Source organism: Mytilus californianus, unplaced genomic scaffold (genome assembly GCF_021869535.1).
Source record: "Mytilus californianus isolate M0D057914Y unplaced genomic scaffold, xbMytCali1.0.p SCAF_22, whole genome shotgun sequence".
Classification (NCBI taxonomy): Eukaryota; Metazoa; Mollusca; class Bivalvia; order Mytilida; family Mytilidae; genus Mytilus; species Mytilus californianus.
The window spans coordinates 5,927,262-5,948,459 of NW_026262671.1; the positions used below are offsets into that span (position 1 = coordinate 5,927,262).

At 33.6% G+C, this 21,198-nt stretch overlaps 1 protein-coding gene across 2 annotated transcripts; it reads right to left on the reverse strand.

Moving 5' to 3' along the window:
• Positions 1-215: 215 nt before the first annotated feature.
• Positions 216-19,556, reverse strand: LOC127732187 (uncharacterized). 2 transcript variants are annotated; one of them, XM_052241253.1, is made up of 3 exons: positions 19,446-19,556; positions 1,766-4,000; positions 216-1,043 (listed from the first exon to the last, which is right to left on the reverse strand). In XM_052241253.1, the coding sequence occupies exons 2-3, from the start codon at positions 3,971-3,973 to the stop codon at positions 456-458; spliced, it is 2,796 nt and encodes a 931-aa protein (XP_052097213.1). In that variant the 5' UTR covers positions 3,974-4,000; positions 19,446-19,556; the 3' UTR covers positions 216-455. The 2 variants fall into 2 exon arrangements, with proteins under 2 accessions (XP_052097213.1, XP_052097216.1); XM_052241256.1 differs by lacking the exon at positions 19,446-19,556 and adding an exon at positions 6,929-6,999.
• Positions 19,557-21,198: the final 1,642 nt, after the last annotated feature.

Here is a 21,198-nt window from a genome sequence, read left to right on the forward strand (position 1 = left end):
ATAGATGGACAGAGAGGGATAACATGGATAAGGGTAAACAATATTTCCCATACAATGTTTTTGCTATTTCCTTAAATTAAATTATAAGACAAGTGCCTGACAAATTTTATTCTAAATTTTTCCCCTATTTTAGCATTGTTTAAATTTAAAGAATATTCAGTGGCAGATGGATCGTCATTCCCAAAACGCCGGGCTAAAAATAATAAAATGTACTTAAAAAAATTTTTTTTTAATGTTTGGCCATACAAGGGAGTAAGTGGGGTATGGGACATGGGAAAAAAATCAAAAAATATACAGTATAATGAAGGTAACTATACCTCCATTAAGGCATGTAAGGTGTAATCATATACTACATGAGAAAAAATTGTTATCATGATAAATCATTGACATGATCATGATTATTGACTGCAATTACAGCATTTTAACCATTAAATTATTTACAACAATTTGTGGCATTAAATATCATTATCTACAGATTTCATTTCTGACAGACTGTATATTGTAGAGTATGTTACTTCCTGTTGTTCAAAACCTTCTTGATCTATCTTTTCTACATTGGTTGTATTTTCAAAGCAATGTTGTATACTTGCAGATTGTTCACCTGCAGATTCAAGAACTTGCTGTACACCTGCAGTTTGTTGACCCTGGGGTCTTGTTTCAACACCATGTGGTATACTTGCAGTTCCTAACCCTTGTTGAGAATGAATATGAATTGTCTCCCTTTCTGCATTGCCTATCAATGTTTCATATTGACTATGATATGTCTTTGAATGATGCTCAGTATTTGCAGAATCTAATATAAACATTGTTGCTCCATCTTGGTCTGTTATCGGTACTGGTATGTAGCGCATCATTCCATTTTCTGTGATTTCAGCTAGGACTACCTTGCTTTCTTGCATATCATCACTTCTCAGAATCATAATTTGACGGTTGTCGGTAAGTGTTAGATTTGGTTTGTCTTCAGAATTAGAGACCTCAGAAACGTGAGGTTCTGCTGTAAACACTACTGGTTGTAAAATTTCACCATCTATATCAGCTGGCAACTAGAATAAATAAAAGAAAGATATATGTTACATGATGAAATAACATAAGAAATAACATTTTTGAAATTTAAAGATACACGGAACATGAGTTGTAATGTTTGAAGAGTAGCTTCAATCATTCAGAGAGTGTCAGAATCTTTGAATACAGTACTGTTATAAATTGTATGTACATGTTGTATTCTAATGCAATACCAGTCAACACTAAAATATTCAAAACTAAAGGACAATTGAAATAGCAAGGAAACATTGACTGAGGTTGTGCTGTTGCCAATAATTCAAACAGTAAAACATGGAAATGATGGTAGACATCATCAATCAAAATTGGTGTTGCATACAGGCATTGAAAAGGACATTTTAGAATTTTTATTTAATATTTATGCCAGATAATCATGTAATTTCATATTGTACATCTGTGATATTACTGAAATAATATTATGTAGAAAGTCTTATATCCACTTCAGGGACTCTACCGTTGGTTCACTTTCATTTGTAATGAAATAATATAAGTTTAAATTGTTTTGTTGTTTGAAGATAAAAAACAATAGTTGGTTCAACTTGGTTGGTTTTTTAAATTTATATCAGTAGTGGTTTCAGAACTTAGGAAACACTAAGAAATAAAAAAAATAATTTTAAACATGTTAAAAGTACATTTATCTTTGAATATTTTGGCCTAAAATATGAAGAAAGAGATATATACATGTATATATAGGCAAACAATTTACCTGTTGTATCTCTTTATCAACATTGTTAACAATTCCACATCCACCATTCACGTTACCATCTTTGTTAATGTCAACCACTGCACATCCACCATTCTGGCTGGCATCTTTGTTAATGTCAACCACTCCACATCCGCCATTCACACTACCATCTTCGTTAATGTCAACCACTGCACATCCACCATTCTGGCTGGCATCTTTGAGTATATTTACAATTCCACAGCTATCGTCCTGACTGGCATGTTTGTTTGTAGTATGATCACTCTCCATGACATCTTTACAAGTATCAACAACATTGACGAGTCCTCCACTACCATCTTGGCTACTGACATTTTTAACAGCGCTTACAACATTAATGACTTCTTCTCCACCTTCATGGCTGCCATCATCTTTCTTTTCAGCATTATTACGTACATCATTCAGCATATCTTCAACAATGTTATCGACTAGAAAATCTACAACTTTATCAGGTTTAACTTCTTCTTTGTTTTCGGTCTTAATAGAAAAGTCTGATTGCGTGCCTTTATGATTAATGTATATTTTTTCTGGTCCTTCATTGTCTGCTGATACATGCTTAACTTTCCAACTGGTGTTTTCAGGTTTGATTGGTTCTTTTGGTTTTCGTTTTTTTTCCTTCTTAATTTTGTTAACGCCTGGTGGTGCTACTAAACGAATTGAACTCTCATTCAACATTAAACTATGATCAAAGACTTGAGTGGAATCTTGCTTGGGTGAATGATTTTTATTTTCTTGACCTTTGAACTTGCACTGCTTTTTCATGTGACAGTTGACATTAGCGTACTGACTGAAACCCTTACCACAAAATTTACATTTAAAAGGTTTTTCACCAGTATGGGTAACTTTGTGTTGTGTAAGATGGTTATGACAGCGGAAAGCTCGACCACATTCAAGACATTTGTAAGGTTTAGCTCCAGAATGAATACGGAAATGAATTTGAAAGTCAATTTTACGTGGGAAAATTTTACTGCATTCATTACAAGGGAATTCTTTATATTGGATGGGTTTTCCGTCTTTGCCATGTTTTTCTTTATACAAATGTTCCTGGAAACGAGGTTTTGATTTAAATTTCTGTCCACATACGTCACAAATCCAAAAGTGATTTTCATGAATAGCTCGTTGATGATTTCTTAAATTCCCTGTTGTCTTGAAAGAACTGCTACAAATATGGCATAAATATGGTCGTTCATTTGTATGGACACGTAAATGTTTATCCAATTCAGACTTACACCAGAATAGCTTTCCACAATATTCGCATGAAACATTTTTCTGATATGTCTCGTCATGTTTAGTTTTCATGTGATAACTTAATGTATTTTCCGTTTTCAGAGTCTGATGACAGATTTTGCACTTCAATGGTGGATGAATGTCGTGAACATACTGATGAGCTTTCAACTTATGGCCATTTGCAAAAGTTTTTCCACAAATTTTACAGCCATATTTGAGTGAACCATCTTCAAATGCAAAAATATTATGAGTCTTGTTGAGATGTTCTTTCAACTCATCAACTGAGGATAAATTTTCTTCACAATGAATGCAATATGTTTTATGAGTAAATCTCATATGCTGAGTCAAGCCAGATTGATTTTTGTAACCTTTCTGACAGAGTTTACATTTTACAGATTTTGTTGAATCAAGAGACCTTTCATCCAGATTATCATTTTGTGTTTTAATTTCTACCTCTGATTTTATCTTGACGTCCTTCATAATTGCTCTTGTAGTATAATTATTAGCTTTCTTTACTGGTTTCTTTTCTATCTTCTTGTATTTCAGAGACCCTTGTATAGATTTTAACTCCTTTTTACGATTCTGAGATGTCTCTCTATGTTGAGTTTTCATGTGATAATGAAATTTGTGTTCGGTTTTCAGATTCAGATGGCAAATTTTACATGTCGTGTCATATTTTATCTTTACATCACCTTTATTTGATTTTGTAGTAGTATCACAATTGGCTTTCTTTTCTATCATGTCTATGTTAGAAACTGTTTTCTTTTCTTTCTTCTTGTCTTTCAGATATACTTGTAAAGATTTTAAATTCTTATTACGGTTCTTCAAGTTTTTCTTCTCCTTGATTGTTTTTGTGTGTCCCTGTAGGACTGGTTTCAGTCTCAACCTTTGACTTTTCCTGGTATCAGTATCTGTTTCCTTGGTTTCATTCTTTCTTGATGTTTCCCCATCTGTTGTCTTTCCCATTTTCTTAATTGATCTTATGACAGCTGTCTAAAATGAAAAATAAAAAAGAGAGAGATTTATTCATTGTAATTGTTTTACAAATAATTTTATAAGGGTGTTTGAAGGCACTTTTTAATTTATCATGCTATGCATATACATGTACTGTAAATTCAGAAATTATTGCGTGCATTTATTATTGCGATTTTCAAAAATGGACAAAAATGTGAGTTTAATTATTACGATTTTGAAAAAAATATGCACACAGATCTGTCTTTCAGTTATCAATATGCCAGTTCTTATTTTTGTGATACTCATCCAGTCGCACTATTCCCATCAATAAAAACCTAGCAATAATTTCTGAATTTACAGTAATTCAGATAATCATGGTTACTGTTCATGCTGTTCAGGCTATCTTTCAATTTAAAAATAATCACCACCAATAATTTTCATACAACACCCCATACCCCCCTGGCCCCAGTGGCGGATCCAGGGGGGGGTTCTGGAGTTTGGAACCCCCCCTTTTTTTTGGACGATCAATGCATTTGAATGGGGACATATAGTTGGAACTCCCCCCTTTATCCTGGGTTAGGAACCCCCCCCCCCTTTTATAAATGGCGGGATCTGCCCCTGCCTTTATAAACGTAATTTAATTGATGGATTTTTGGTGTTAAATGTCACTTCCAGCACTCATGGCTATATATATATAAGGGTCCTACATTTCTTATTTCTTTAATTTTTGAGACCATTTTTCTCTAACCTATAAGTATTTATTTTGCCCAATTATTCTCTATTCTTTACTCATTTTGCCCATTATTCCTTTATTCTTTATATTTCAGCACCCAATATTATTAAGCATGTTAAATATAGGTAAATGCATACATCATCAGATTTATTTTTTCATATTTTATTGTGTTTCACAGCTATCCTCAAGGTCTTCTGAGGTACACTGTGCAATAAATTGGTCCAACTCCAAGCTTAATATTTCAACAGGTTTGAACCATATACTTGAATACAGAACATGAAGGTTTGAACAATACACTTAAATAGATTAAGATATATAACCTGTTTAAGATATAATACACCTGTACAGGATTTTTCAAAAATTTTGTAATCAATACACACCAAAGAACAATGTGTCAATAGTTCAAGTGTCACAAAATCTCGGCTCACAGGGGTAGATTCAGGCGGGGCGCACCCTAAAATTTGCAAAGCTGTCCTCAGCTTAATAAAAATTTTTTCGATAATTTAACCTCAAAAAAATTAAGTTTGCACCACCCCCCCCCCCCCCCCCCCCCCCCCTTTCCCAACTTAAAATCCTGGATGTGCCCCTGGTTCAAGTGTTGCATATTCCAAAAGCTACTGATCGATAAGGTTTTTCTTGTAAAATTATATTTTTATTGAATATTTTGTTAGATTTTAGTGGACACAAGTGGCCTTCACATGTCATTTAGGTGGGAAAAGATGTAACCCTTCTATCTACCACCATATAATTGGCAAACTCCATATTGGAAATTTGTGACCAGGACACATATATTTAAAATTTGAATGTCACATGAGAAAATTTCTGAGGCTTAAATGCCAAAATTAATAGGCCTTCTATCTGTAACTCAATGATTATAAACAGACAAAGGAGTACATGTATGTCGCGAAGCGTCAATATTGGCCCTATTCAGTAATTCAGTGATAATAGTACACATCTGATGCCAACATATTTAAAAATATCTGACAAATACAAAATCAACAAACATTTAAACCCACTGCATTTGTTCGCACCTGTCCTAAAGTCAGGAACCTGCTGTTCATTAGTTGTCGTTTGTTGATGTGGTTCACAAGTGTATTTCATTTTTTATATAGATTAGACCATTGGTTTTCCTGTTTGAATTGTTTTACACTGGTCATTTTCTGGCCCTTTATAGCTTGCTGTTGGGTGCGAGCCAAGGCTCCGTGTTGAAGACCGTACTTTGACCTACATGTATAATTGTTTACTTTTTACACATTGCGACTTGGATGGAGAGTTGTCTCATTGGCACTCATACCACATCTTCTTATTTCTAAGTTCTGATGCATTGAAGCACTAATGATGCCAATATGTCCCGACATCTTCCGTTTCAACATATTCAACATGTTTAAGGTGCACCATTTGTGCACCACCAATGCAACTACAAATGAACTATGAAAATAATGTTTTGTTGACCTCTTTTTTTGCTACAAAATGCAAATCAAAACCTAATCCATGATCCCGGGTCAATGGACAAAGGTAATGTTATGTTTATGAGCTAGACCATGCTGCGCATACTTATCTTTTTTAATTTAGCTATAGGTTATCGATCATGTACATGAATTTGCGGTTTTATTTAATTCCTGATTCTGATTGAACATTTATGTTTTGACTTGATTATCTTTTTAACATGCTGATCATTGGTTTTGTTATACTTAAATAATACTTCTTAATAAGTTACACATGTTACATGTATAAAAATAATTCTATATGTTTTATTAAATTGAATTTTTCCAATGTAATTTTTACCTGTCCATGGGCAACCCAGACAAAAAAAATTACTTGTCCTGGTGTTCAAATGTAGGAGTTGGGCCAGTTGGGCATAGCATTTCCACATCCCTGTGATATTGAAAATGATTTGTTGTATTTCAGTTGTTGTCATAATTTGTAAAATGTAAAAATAATTAATTGCCCTGTTTACTTTAGTTTCAATTTTCCAAAAAAATAAAATAGATAATAATTTATACGGACTTCTCACAGGTAACTCCTGTCTCATTTTAGGTTTTTGAACATATGGTATAATTTACAAAGTAAAATTTTATTTTTAGGGCCAAATAAGACCCAGGGCCTTGGGCTTGGCCTTGTCATATGATTGTGGTCATACTCCTTTCAGAGCTGTGTCGGCTTCTTTTCTCTGCATATCAGTTCAGGACTATTTTCATATATACAATTTATGTGATAATGACAGCATAATTCACCTCTAAAACTGTAAAATAACAAAGAAGTGTAGTACAAATTCAACTGATCAATGAAATCTTCGCCAGGGGAATATAAGAAAGGGGGAAGGAAACCAATGATACTATGCTTGGAAGATTTCGTTCGAACCTCTCTGGGTTTGACTATAATTTATGAGAAAATATCAGAGCTGTTCGAAAAATAATTTGTGTCATGCTATTGGTTTAAAAGTTTTGACGGAAGTATGACAATAAGTTATAACATGAATATTTATATATTTGAACTCTGTTTTTCTATCACTAAAAGGTCAATACACAGTTTTGTTTATCTAGGCGGCGTATTAATCCCAACCACGCGCCACCGTCGTTCCTCCATTATACTGTTGTAGATAGTATAACCATTATCGACAGTGTTTTTTTTTTATTAATTAATTTGTTTTTTCTGCTTTTTGCTTCTTATTTTTTTTGTGTGATCGAATTAATAGAAGATAGTTTGTCGTTAATCTGCAATACTTCATGTACACCTTATGCTTGGTCCGCGGTGTATTCGACTGACTGTTTCATTAATTTTACCAAGGATTTGATTTCACTATACAAATCCTGGATTTTACCATAGATGTGTGTGTTTTTTATACAGCTATGATTTTACGTACGGTTGTTTTTTTCTCTCTTGTTACACTAGTCCGAAAACGTGCGCATTATCCTTTTTTTTCAAAGGTTTTTTTTGGGGGGGGGGGTGCATTTGATAGTAAAAACGGTATATAGAAAATAAAATATAAGAAATAGTAAAATAAGCAATGAAAATATCAGAAAACAGAAATAGAAAGTATTGACTCCGAGGTCATAAAATGATTGGGCTATGATATTATAATTCATGCAATTTAAATTTTATGACTCCCTTTCTATTTCTTTTTAATAATCGCTGTAGCCGTAACCTTTGATATTGGTATTGTGTTTGAAGTTTAACACACGGTTTTCATTACCTTTATGGTTTATTCCTTTTCAAAGAATTTGTCAGTTTAACTGATTGTATTTTTTCTCATTATGAATTTAAAAATTTGAACTCTCGGTAGGATATGCAGATATACGAATGAATATATTTTGTATAAATTCATGATTTCCCTTAATACGTTATTTCATGATCATATCTTACTTTTTTAATACACGGGTTGGCAAGCGATCCGATAGGTATTTATTTTTCTTTCATTGGATAAATAATCCTACTTATTTGTATTGATGACGAAAAGGGATGTTACCACAGATGTAGGCCAGCCCTACATGCATTTGCTCCAGTTCCAATGTGTGTTTTCAAAATACCCTTGAAGAGTAATATATATGCATTGCTTTACATCATATTTTACCCTTTTTTCATCTTCAAAATGTTTCATATACCATTTCCGTTGCTGATCCAGGATTTAAAAAAAAAAGGGGGAACCACTAAAAAACATCAGGAGTGGGGCATACAGTCTATATGCAATAGACATGTAGTCCCATAAGGGTGGGCGGGTCCACTTGTCTACCCATCCCCTCACCTCAATCCAATTATGTATGGATTAAGGGAGAGGGCGTAGAATGCGTACGCCCCCTTTAATTGGATAATATATCATTGTTTAGCATTAAATCGTACAAGCAATTCTGGACCGCCCCAAATCTTTACAAATTCTTTTGATTCTTGTTTTGAAAACACACTATCAGAATCGGAAACGAAAATAAAATATGAAAGCCAGCAACCAACGACAATCACCGAAATACAGCAGCACCTGTGTTGAAGACCCAGTGGCGGATCCAGAACTTTTCATAAGGGGGGCCCGCTGACTGACCTAAGGGGGGGCCCGCTCCAGTCATGCTTCAGTGATTCCCTATATAATCAACCAAATTTTTCCCACGAAAGGGGGGGCCTGGATCCGCCTATGAGACCCATTGGTGTGGGTCTCATTGGGGTCTAAGCGTGACGCGGGATTGCCGATTTTTTATAAGCGTGAAAGTCAAATTATTGAAATAATAACGGGAAATGAAGTCTAGCGGGATACGGGAAATGAGAATTGCTTACGTACATAGTGTAGGCGGGATACGGGAATCTGTCAAAACAGTAAGCGGGATCCGGGATCAGAACCACCCAATGAGACCCCCATTGGTGGCTATGGGCTGATTTCTGCACTTTGGTCGGGTTGTTGTCTCTTTTAACACATTCCCCGCTTCCATTCTCAATTTGATCCCCCATGACATGGGACAAACGCATACAGAACCTGGCAGGGTTAATAATGTTTGTTAGTGCCCAGTCCTCCCTGTGACTCGAGACAGTGGTCAATTTAATCCATGACCCACTCTTTGTGACATTTTAAAGATAAACAAAACTTCGTCAGAAAGACACAACAAAGTATATAAGTTCAGCACTGATCCTGATATGAAGCTGTTATCAGTCACAGCAAAACGGTAAACTACAGGCTCAATGCGCCTAAAATGCTGATCTTTTTTTGTTTCAACTCGTCTTTTATTGACATACAATATTTAAGCAATATTTTACACACCACTAAGCACCATCGATCATGTCACTTTGGTTTGAATTGGTTCAGTAGTTTCAGGGAAGCTTTTTTAACTAGACAATAGTCTCTGTAACTCACTTGGATCTACATAAACTGTTATCACAGAGATATGTCTCGCCTTTTTGTAATTTTGATAATGCAAATGTTGAAATTCAAATAGCAATACTTTCACAGGTAAGTTATGCAAATATTCAAAGTCGATGAACCATGACTGAAGGTACATGGCTAAACAATCTCCATGGAATGAGATGTGCCAATGCTAATACAACTGCATACCAAATACCATTGACTTATTAAAAGTCGTTCCCTTTAAACAAACCTAAACACAAACATTAACTTGTAAACTATGTAAAAGTTTCAAAGTCAATGAACCATGATCAGGGGTGGGGCTATATAATCTCCATGGAAACGATACTTGCAAATACCAATACATTTGCATACCAAATATCATTGACTTAACATTAGCAGTTCATCTTAAACTGATCTAATCACAAACTAATACATGTAAACTAAGCAAAAGTTTCAAAGTCAATAGACCATGACTGAGGGGGCGGGGCCAAATATTCTCCATGGAAATGAGATGTGTTAATGCTTATACAACTGAACACCAATTAACATTGGCCTACCACCCATGGTTCCCCTTGAACTGACCTAATCACAAACTAATACATGTTAACTTAGCAAAATTTTCAAAGTCTATAGACCATGACTAAGGGGGCGGAGCCAAATAATCTCCATGGAAATGAGATATGCCAATGCTTATACAACTGCATACCAAATATCATTGACCTACCACTAGTGGTTCCCCATAAATTGACCTAATCACAAACTAAAACATGTAAACTAAGCAAAAGTTTCAAACTCAATAGACCTTGACTGAGGGGGTGGGGCCAAATAATCTCCATGGTAATGAGATGTGCCAATGCTAATACAACTACATACCAAATATCATTGACCTACCACCAGTGGTTCCCCTTGAACTGACCTAATCACAAACTAATACATGTTAACTTAGCAAAAGTTTCAAAGTCTATAGACCATGACTAAGGGGGCGGAGCCAAATAATCTCCATGGAAATGAGATATGCCAATGCTTATACAACTGCATACCAAATATCATTGACCTACCACTAGTGGTTCCCCATAAATTGACCTAATCACAAACTAATACATGTAAACTATGAAAAGTTTCAAAGTCAATAGACCTTGACTGAGGGGGCGGGGCCAAATAATCTCCATGGTAATGAGATGTGCCAATGCTAATACAACTGCATACCAAATATCATTGACCTACCACTAGTGGTTCACCATGAACTAGACCTAATCACAAACTAATACATTGTTGATGCCGCCGCCGCTGATGCCGGAAACAGCATACCTATGTCTCGCTTTTTGACTCCGTCAAGGCGAAACAAAAATGTATTTGCATCTTCAAAAATGACCACTCTCTTACATTATAGACCCCATTCTAATTCAGCACTCATTTCTTATTTGTTAATCAATGCATATTGCTGATCATTTTGGCTGGTTACAGTTTCTCTTTTAAACTACTATTGAATTTGCCCAAAATGCAAAAATTGATTAAATCACTATTAAAGGGTAATATTTCCTTAAAGACTCAACCTAAAAATGTTTGCTGTGTACAGACTGACCAGAATAAAAATCAACAAAGTTTATACTAGACACCATAAGAACCATTCACCTCAAGTTTGGTAAAAAGTTTACAATGGACAACAAGTAAGTTTATACAGTAGTTCAGTGGCTTTATGGGGATGTGAGCTAAAAGGTTTACAGATGACAAACAATGAACTGAGTATGAAGACACAATTAGTCACTTTTGCCAGATTAGCTTAAAAAAAAAGGATTCTCTCACAACTCATCTATTTTTAATGTGTGTATATGTCAATGTATACATTGTTTATTGTATTAATTTGAGTATTTTCTTGATCCAAAACAAACTTGTTTCATAGGTGGCTTTCGGTTGTTGTCTGCTCTTTGGTCGGGTTGTTGTCTCTTTGACATATTCCCCATTTCCATTCTCAATTTTATTGTTTCATAAGTTTATGACACTTGCCTTCCTCATGTCAGGTCAAACTTGATATCATTATGATGCCAATGATGATTCCAACAGTCTAAATTGTTATCAGGTCAAATATTTGCAATATTACAAAGCCTTAATGCAGATTTTTTAAAAATTTGTTGGACAAAATGATATATTTTCAAAGGGAATAAAAACAAAGAAGGCAAAAACAGCATTATTATTTAAAACATATAAAACTTCTGTATCAGACAATTACTTTATTTTTGGATATATTGTAATGTATGTGTCAGAATTAGATCCTATCAAACTAGCTTAAGCAGTAAATTTTTTTTGTTTTAAATATGTACTACTTTCCAGTATGTTCTTTTTCGACTTAACCCGATTGAGTGGTGTTACATCTTACAAAGTCTATCCAAATTATTTTTGCAAAGAATTCTGCTAAAGCCGGTGCTAGGGGCTGTCTTCAACTTGCAGTAAAGTGAGAGTTTTTTTGCTCCGAGTTGAGGTCTCACTGTGACTTTGAGATGAAGAACAGCAATAAAAGCACTGTTCCTTTGCTTTTTTGTTGTGCATTTACTGATTTTGTGTCATGGATGGATACTTCATATCCTTTGTTTTTCTATTAATATTGAAAATCTCTAAATCCAAGTCACTGCACCATATCCTAGGGACAGGTCCTCAAAATAGTTGTCAAACTGATATGTACTGATAGTAATACAACTTTATATTAAATATCAATGATCTATCACAAGTAATACCTGTCAAACTTACTAACTTAAGCAGAAAACTTAACAATTGTTGATGCCAGAGCCATCGTCGCCAGAAAAGGAACCCTTATGTCTCACTTTCCCGGACTTTCATCGCAGGCGAGAAAAACATATATAGTCGATTGATTATAGCTTCTCATACAAAGAATAAAATTATTAATGTTTAAATAACTTATAAATAAAAAGTCAAGTAAAGATAAAGTCACATATACATGTACATAAAACTATTTAAGCTTAGTTTTCAGAATGAATTCAATTAATTTGCTTTCATACACTCAAATGGAAAAAAAAAGTTAGGTCTTTAAATAGGAATATAGAACTCCTTACACAATTTATTCCTTGTGAAGAAGCTAATGAGGAATTGAAGAAATGAATTAATATCAGTCATGTCTTATGATTCAAAACAGCATCTGTATGTAACTCCTTCTTTCTACTACACAAACTTCCACAATCAGATGAGTCTCCTGCAAAAATTGAAATTGAGAGATGAAATAAAGAATAAAACATTTTATAGCAGTAAAAGGTAAACTGTTTTATCAAAATCAAAACATAAAAACTTTATTTTAATTTAACTACAAATGGTACAGTGGCCAATTACAATGCAAAACTCACCTATTTCACCAGTATTATAAAGACTGTTTAATATCTTTATCCAATCAGTTTTTCCCACTTAAGTGACCAACAGTGAACAAACAATCTGTAAAAAAAAAAAAAATTGAAATATTACACTACCAGTAATATTCTTTGAACTGGAAAAAAGTTTTTTGTTCAAATAATGTTCTTTCATCCATTCTGTTTTTATGTCAGGGTCTTGTATAAGGTATGGGTTTTACTCATTGTTGAAGACCATTTGTTGACTTATAGTTGCTTTAATCCTGTCATTTAAACTCTGTTGGATAGTTGTCTCATTGGCAATCATACCACATATATCCTTATTTTATACAATACTTGTTCTGTGCATTTAGTATATGAAATTGTTTGAGAAATTGAAGAAATTGATTTTTTTTTCTCCTCTTAAAATAACTCAGGGTTTTTCTGTGTAAAATGTTTATATATGGCAATGGTATTATGAAACTACAATGTGTTTGAACTGTTCTGTGTAAAATTAAAATTAAATAAAACATGACAATATTGACAGATAGTTTCCAATGTGGCACATATTTTATCTGTCCAAGGACAATTATATATTACTTGAGAAAAATTTGTTGGGTTCTTATATACTTCTATGTATTAAATATCTTACAAAATGTAGTCAAGAAATCCCTAACAATGTAATTTCCCTATAATATCTATTAACAAGCAGCATTATCCATAACTCCTGTAAAAACAATTTGACAGCACAGTTCCAAGACCTTGCTGGTATTAACCTTTGATAATGATTTTAATAACTTCTGACACCAAAAAAGTACAATGTATACCTACCATCAGATGGACGCAAGGTACAAAATATTCTATATCCCCCATCCAGCATGGGTCAAGAAAACAACAACCACATTACCCTGTACAACATGCATTTATCACCAACTTCTGGGGGTATTGCCTAACCTTAGAAAACCAGGTTTATAATAATTTGCCAACCCTGTAAAATTCAATGGCAAACTTTACATGTTATGTAATGTGAGTATGAACACTGCTTTGTGCTAGACAGACGCACTTTAGCCACTTAGTCAGCTTTTTAACATGCCATTTCTACTGTAAACATTCTACAGGAAGACATGAGCGGCTTAAGGTATCAGACATTTCACAGAGATGGATTTTGCTCCCCGCCCCCAATGGAGCTACATTTATGGTTAATTAATATATATGATACAGACTTGTTTCACTCCAAACATTATCTAGCTTTGGGGGTTTTCAACTCTAGGATCTGCATCAGGTTAATTATTGTCCTCAGCTGACCAAGTATTTACTCTAGTTACCCCTCAAAGCAGAGGGTGCTTAGCAGAGAAGCAGCAAAACCATTTTTCAAGTCAATAGATTGACTTGGCCCCAGATCCAACTTATAACTTCCCATGATTCATGCCTGCACACTACAGTTTAGTTACATTTTGTACCTGACATTACTACAAGACATCTGAGGTAGTTCATGTACATTGTACATATACAAACTGTATATATACATGTTTGTGTAAATGTAGAAGCAGCCTGCACTGTTAGCCACTAATCCAATTCCCCAGACTAGTAAAATTTTATTTGGACTAGTTAATTTTCGCAAAACTTTGTTTAACTTTAGACACACAAGGAAAATGTCTGAATATTTGCCTTCGGACTAGTAGTTGGAAAAGATTTTGGTGCAGACTGTCTAAGAAGAGGAATGTACAATATGTATTTCTATTAAATAATTAATTGCAATTTTGCTATATATATACATGTAATATATGAGCTTTTCTATTGTGGTAATGTGAATAAAAAAGATACAGCCAGGGTATATATCAATGTATGATGAGACAGCAACCATATGACACAACTAAATGACATCTAGGCCCTACATGTACATATAAATGTGGGATAGATGATCAGACGTACGGCACATAGTCATCAATATTATGATGGAGTGCGGAAACTGGAAGAAGAAGAAGATGGACACATATATGATAGCCAAGGCAGCTGACCTTGGCTATGGATTATACCTTCAGATAACTACCAGACACACTGCATAACTCAACATCCAAGCTGAACATGTACATGATGTATATTGTTTTGTACATCATGCATGTTAAACACTTATAATTATTGCATTACATATGGTTGTAAATTGCAAATCACTTTTGCTTCTGAACATCCTTTTCAGAATTAGGGACTATTTCTAGAGTTGGACATGTACTGGGTGGTAAACAATTATTGACGTTGTGTTTCATTAGCATACCAATAAAATAACAACATATGCAACATGTGCAACTGAAAACTCGTTATTTTGTTTACCGATCTTACTTTTTCAACATATAATATCAAGAAACAATAATATATCAATTATATTTTAAGTTATAACTTAAAAAAATATGAAAGTATATCTTTTATACGCCAGAAAATTGAAAAAGTTGAAATCCCCATTATCTTGGGATTTCAATTTTAACATTTTTCAATAGCACAACTTTTTTGCAGTCAGATTTAACATATTTGCACCGTGTGATTATAATAGGCATATAGATAAATCGAAAGATCATGATCTAAAATAAATTATGGCAAAGTAACAAGTCATTCTTCTTCATACGATCTGCATAACAAACCTTTTTGTAAACACAAAACTAGATCTTCCCCGGATCGCCGCCATGTTTGCATTAGATTAATGAGTTCTTTCCCCTTACTGTCTTCGCCTTTCAAAACAAACAGGAAACATCTATACTAATATAAATCCAAGCCAGGTAGAGACGACGTAAATTATCCGTGCTGTATGCCGATACCGGCATTCATATAAAGAAGAATTCTATAGTAAATGGAAGTGCCAAAAAAAATTTCACATAGGCGGATCCAGGGGGGCCCTGGGGGGCCCGCCCCCCACCCCCCCTTTTGTTGGAAAAATTTGGTTGATTATCATGATAGGGAATCACTGAAGCATGACTGGAGCGGGGTCCCCTTATGAAAAGTTCTGGATCCGCCACTGTTTCAAAATTCAAAATATAAGGGATTCTACACTTCAACAGGATTGCCTGACTGAAGTGGTTCTACTGAATAGGCCGCAAGGCAACTGAAGGCAACTCTCATGATGAAAAGTACGGAGTTCGACAAAAGACTAGCTATTGATAAACAAATTAGTTTAATTTTTTGTTTGTGAATTTGAATATGATATATACCATTTTAAAAAAATGAACAGAGGTATGAATGACGAAAAAAGAATCTTCCTAATCAAGAAATAAGCCGCCCGGCGAAATGTGCTTCTCGTCAGTTCAGACAGGCTAAATTTAATAATCTAACTTCAGTCTTGTTAAAGCTGAGACTACTATAAGTATATATAATAACACACATGTCACTGTGTTATAGTAGTCTCAGGTTAAAGCAATATATATATATATATATATTGAGGAAAATTATATGGTCTTCCAAATACCGTTTCGATTCCTAACATCACTGAAGAGACATTAATTGTCGAAATCCGGATATGGTGTAGAAAAACCTTTGCACCTTTTGTTTGCGGTATAACATCTTTTCCGCAAGTTTATTGTTTTCTGTTTAGTATTAAATTTATATTTAAGATCCATTTATTACATCGGTGATCCGTTTATTTGGCAATCGCCAATGGCAGTCAGCAGGGTTTAAGAACATTTGTTGTTCGACCTGTTAGTCAAATGCGTTTTGTTAAAATATACTTTTTCACTTTTTTGGTCTTTTGGAAAATGTTGTTTGTGCTGTATTTAGACCCCTCTAACAAGAAATTTGTTTTGCATGCACACGTATAAAAATTGCGGTTTTTATCCAACGCAATCATAGGTTTGAACGTTGTTTTCAATTTAGACTTGTTTATATATATATATATATACAAATATATAAACGCCTAAAAAGTACAAAACAACACCAATATTAAAAAAAAAGGAAACATTAAATGTAGTTATCTATAAATATTTCTTATAACAGATATACTTCATCAGTATGATTATGATGTAAAATGAATCATATCAATCTATTCTGATATAACTATATATAACAATCTATTGAAATTGTAGATGGCCGCGAGTAATAACTGCAGAACAGGTAAATAAGATCTACCAGACATATGAAAACAGTTTTATTAGCACTCTAGACAAACATGCACCTTTGAAGTCAAGGTATCCCAGAAAAAGTCCTCTTCCATGTATGAATGGAGAATTGAGGAAAGCCATATATCGAAAACACATGATGCTATTTTCTCAGTACACCAAAAAACGAAATAATCATACATGGGAAAAATTCAGACAGCAAAGAAAGGAGTAGGTCCGGTAAGTGCCGATTTTGGCCTCAAATTTCAGGTTCATCTGATGAAAGATTTTGGTCACTTTTTAAACACTTAAGTGTCTACTTCAGTCGATTCAATTAGTTTATGTGACAGATTTGAACTGATTTTATCATTAAAGACGCTCAGATTCAAGCTTAGATATGAAAAATCTATCAAATATGCCATAATATGTCACTTTTCAGACGGTTTTTGTCAAAAATGAAAGTGGCCGCATCCGTGTTCACTCTCAACCTTTATATATGTTATGTATTATCATCAAATACAACTTGCATTTAAATATTAAGAATGAACACAAATGCGGCCACTTCCATTTAAGACGGAAACCGTCTAAAATTTAACTCAAATGCTAAAATTGTGAAGATTTCCGTAATTTAGCATGACTTAATGATGCTAGTACCCGATATATATGCATTGTATTGTTAAAAACTACCCATATTTATGTAGCAGAAGTATTGTACTTTCCAATAAATAGCTTAAAGTTTACATTTTAGCAATTTTGTAAAACTGCTATATTTTGGGGCCAAAAAGGGGTCTTACTGGACCTACTCCTTTGGTAAATAAGTTAAAAGGGAAGTCTATGAGTCTATGAAAATATATTTTTTAGAACGCTGTTCTGGAGGTTCAAAAAGTGCTGATTTTTGGAATACTGTCAAACCTTTCTTTAAAAAAAATGCAAATCCAGGGGGCAAAAAACTATTTTATGTGAAGAAAATAAAATAATAAATAATTCAAAGAAGTATCAGATGTCTTTAATAAATTTTTTGCTACCGTTGCTGAGAAAATAGGAAATGATGTAATATATGATCCATCAAACCATCATAGTATAACTGCCATACATGAACAAAATCACTAGAAAACAGATACAAAATTTGAATTTCAAAAGGTGAGTCCAGAAAAAGTGGAAAAAATCATAAATAAAGTAAATGCGAAAAAAGCAACAGGAGCAGATGGGATACAAGCCAAAATAGTTAAAGCAAGTAGATCTGTCGTTGCACCTCAGCTGACCAGTCTTATAAATTTGACTGTAGACACGGTATATATTTCTAAATCGACTTTAAGAAGCAAGTTATACCCTCACACAAAAAGAACGACCCATTACTGAAATAAAACTACAGACCAGTCAGTGTGGTACCTATTTTTTCAAAGTTTTATGAAAAGACATTTGAAATACAGTTATATGACTTCTTTGATTCCATTTTTTAATCCTTATTTATGTACTTTTCGTAGAGGACATGGATGCCAGACTACGCTGCTCAGACAACTGGAAGACTGGCGTAAAGCCCTAGACAAAACTTTATATACAGCTGCAGTTCTTATGGATTTATCAAAAGCTTTTACTGTTTACCTCATGATATTTTATTAGATAAATTATTATCATATGGTGTTTCCCCACATTCTGTATCTTTGTTAAAATCATATCTTTCTCACAGAAAACAGCAAATTAAAGTCAACAGTGTTCTGAGTAGCTGGGCTGCCATCCCAAAGGGGGTGTTACCCCAAGGTTCTATATTGGGGTCCCTTTTGTTTAATGTCTTCATAAATAATATTTTTTATTTTGTTAAACATAGTACCTTATACAATTATGCTGACGACAATACTCTCTGTCTTTTAGCAGTCCTGATTATGACCATCTCATATCTATATTACAATCTGAGTCTCAAGTGCTGATTGATTGGTTCAAACAAAATAAGATGCAGGCAAATCCTGATAAATTTCAGGTTATTGCTGTAGGGAAAAAAGCCTTTGCAAAAAATCCGTGTATCCAAAATCACCAAAATATTTTATCATGTGAAGAAACCGTCAAGTTACTTGGAATTGATATTGATTACCAACTAAAATTTGATGCACATATGAGTAACTTGTGTAGAAAGGCATCACAACAGCTGAATGTTCTCAAAAGAATTGGGTCCTATCTAACCAGATTAAATAAACTTATGTTTTTCCATATTTTCATTTTGAGTAGTTTTAATTTTTGCCCTTTGGCTTGGCATTTTTGTACAGAGAAAAATTCAAAAAAATTGAAAAAATACAAGAGAGAGCATTAAGATTTGTATATGACGACTATTTATCATCCTCTGAAACTCTTCTTGGGAATGCAAAGGCTCCAACCCTACAAGTGAGACGGATCAGGACAATGGCACTTGGGACTTACAAAATTTTAAATAATTTGGCTCCCTTATGTTTACAAAATTTACTTCACATTAAACACACTAAATATTCTTTTAGATACAGTAACATTTTGGAAATACCACAGGTAAGAACTATACCTCATATGGAAAGAAATCTTTAAGCTTTGCTGCTGCTTCTTTATGGAATAGTTTACCGGACCACTTCAGGACTGTAAATAGCTTCACACATTTTAGAAGTCTTGTTCAGTCCTGGAGTGGAATGGACTGTTTTTTCTTTGCCTGCAGGTAATTTTTAGATACATTATTAATGCATTTTGTGCTGCATTAACAGCTTGCATTGCAATTGATTTTTTTTTTTTTACGTTTTAATAATTACAAGAGTTATAGTTTTTACTTTAAATTATTTACTGAAAAGGTTTAGCTGCAAATTTTTAAAATTATTCCTGTCTTAGTGCTTCATATATATGTTTTTATTGATAGAAAGATACATGTATATGCTAGAGTTAAAGTGGTGCTGTTTTTATTACTATTTATTTGAATGCCTTGTTTTATTTGTTATTGTATATGTTTTTATATTCGGTGAAAAGCACATTAGAGCTTATGTTTAATACGTTTGTCAAACATGCCGAATCAAAATAAGTTTTACTTACTCACTTACTTAATCTTGAAATTTATACAATTGAAACCGAACACAACAACGCTTGTACAATTCTAACATTTCAAAAATGACGTAGGTAAGGTATTTAAAACAGAGACTGCATAGATATGCTACTAACAAAGATAGTAATGTGCGATATGAATTGGTAGATTTCTAAAATTTCAGCAGTTTGATTATGATTAAAAAATTAAATTGAAACAGGTTAAGTAATTGAACGTGGCTGCGTACTTATACATCTCAAATGAATAGCACCCTGTGATTTAAACTAGAATTTTAGAGTTTGCAAAAGATATATACAAATATATGACATATACTGTATTCAGTACAGCTTTTTCTTTTCTTTGTATGTAGACTTGACTATTTTTTTTAATTTTTTTTGTTTGTCTTATTTATTTCTTATATTGTATTATGCTCTTTGTGAGCCCATTAAATGGAAATAAAACATCTATATGTCTCTGTTAGCGCTCATCTCAGGCGCTCATAAGTAAATTTCATACTAGTACACCTTATCGCCTCTTTAAATTGCCTTTTCTTTGATTCAAAAATGGAACATCATTGAATGCGACGGGGTTGAAAAAAATAGTCAGGCTTTTATTGAATGTCACATAATATAACAACTTCCTCAACCAATAAAAACTGGCCGCAACGATGATTGGATGGGGGTCTACAGAATAGAGAATAGTGGGCAAATATTGCAAAATAAATGACAAAAAATAAAGATTAGAGAAAAATATGTAAAAAATAAAGAAAAGAGAATAATGAGCAAAATAAATAAAGAATAGAAAAAAATGTCTAAAAAGTTATTTAATGAAGAAATGAAGGACCCCCATCCAGACCCTCATATAAGCAAGAGTGATGAAAGTGGCGTTAAACACCAACAACTGGTTAATCATATTACGACGGGTGTTAATAGTGTTACTTCTACTAAATGTTACTAACTAAATTTTACTTAATGTTGTTTTCCAGTACAGGATATACTCACGGTTGCTCTAAATCTTCATCTATGACCACGCCTATATCTTCATCTATGACCACGCCTATATCTTCATCTATGACCACGCCTATATCTTCATCTATGACCACGCCTATATCTTCATCTATGACCACGCCTATATCTTTCTCTACTTTGCATTTGCTTATATTTTGACCTTGTAAAACAACCTCTAGTCAAGTATTTTATGACTCGAAATAGTTTTTAAAAAAAAAAACTTTTTTCAGCAAATCTTGCTCTAT

Coding starts and splice junctions, on each gene's coding strand:
- LOC127732187 (XM_052241253.1), bottom strand. CDS start 3,973: ATGGGAAAGACAACAGATGGGGAAACATCAAGAAAGAATGAAACCAAG. Junction 1,044..1,765: donor TTGATAAAGAGATACAACAG/GTAAATTGTTTG, acceptor TATTTATTCTAG/TTGCCAGCTGATATAGATGG.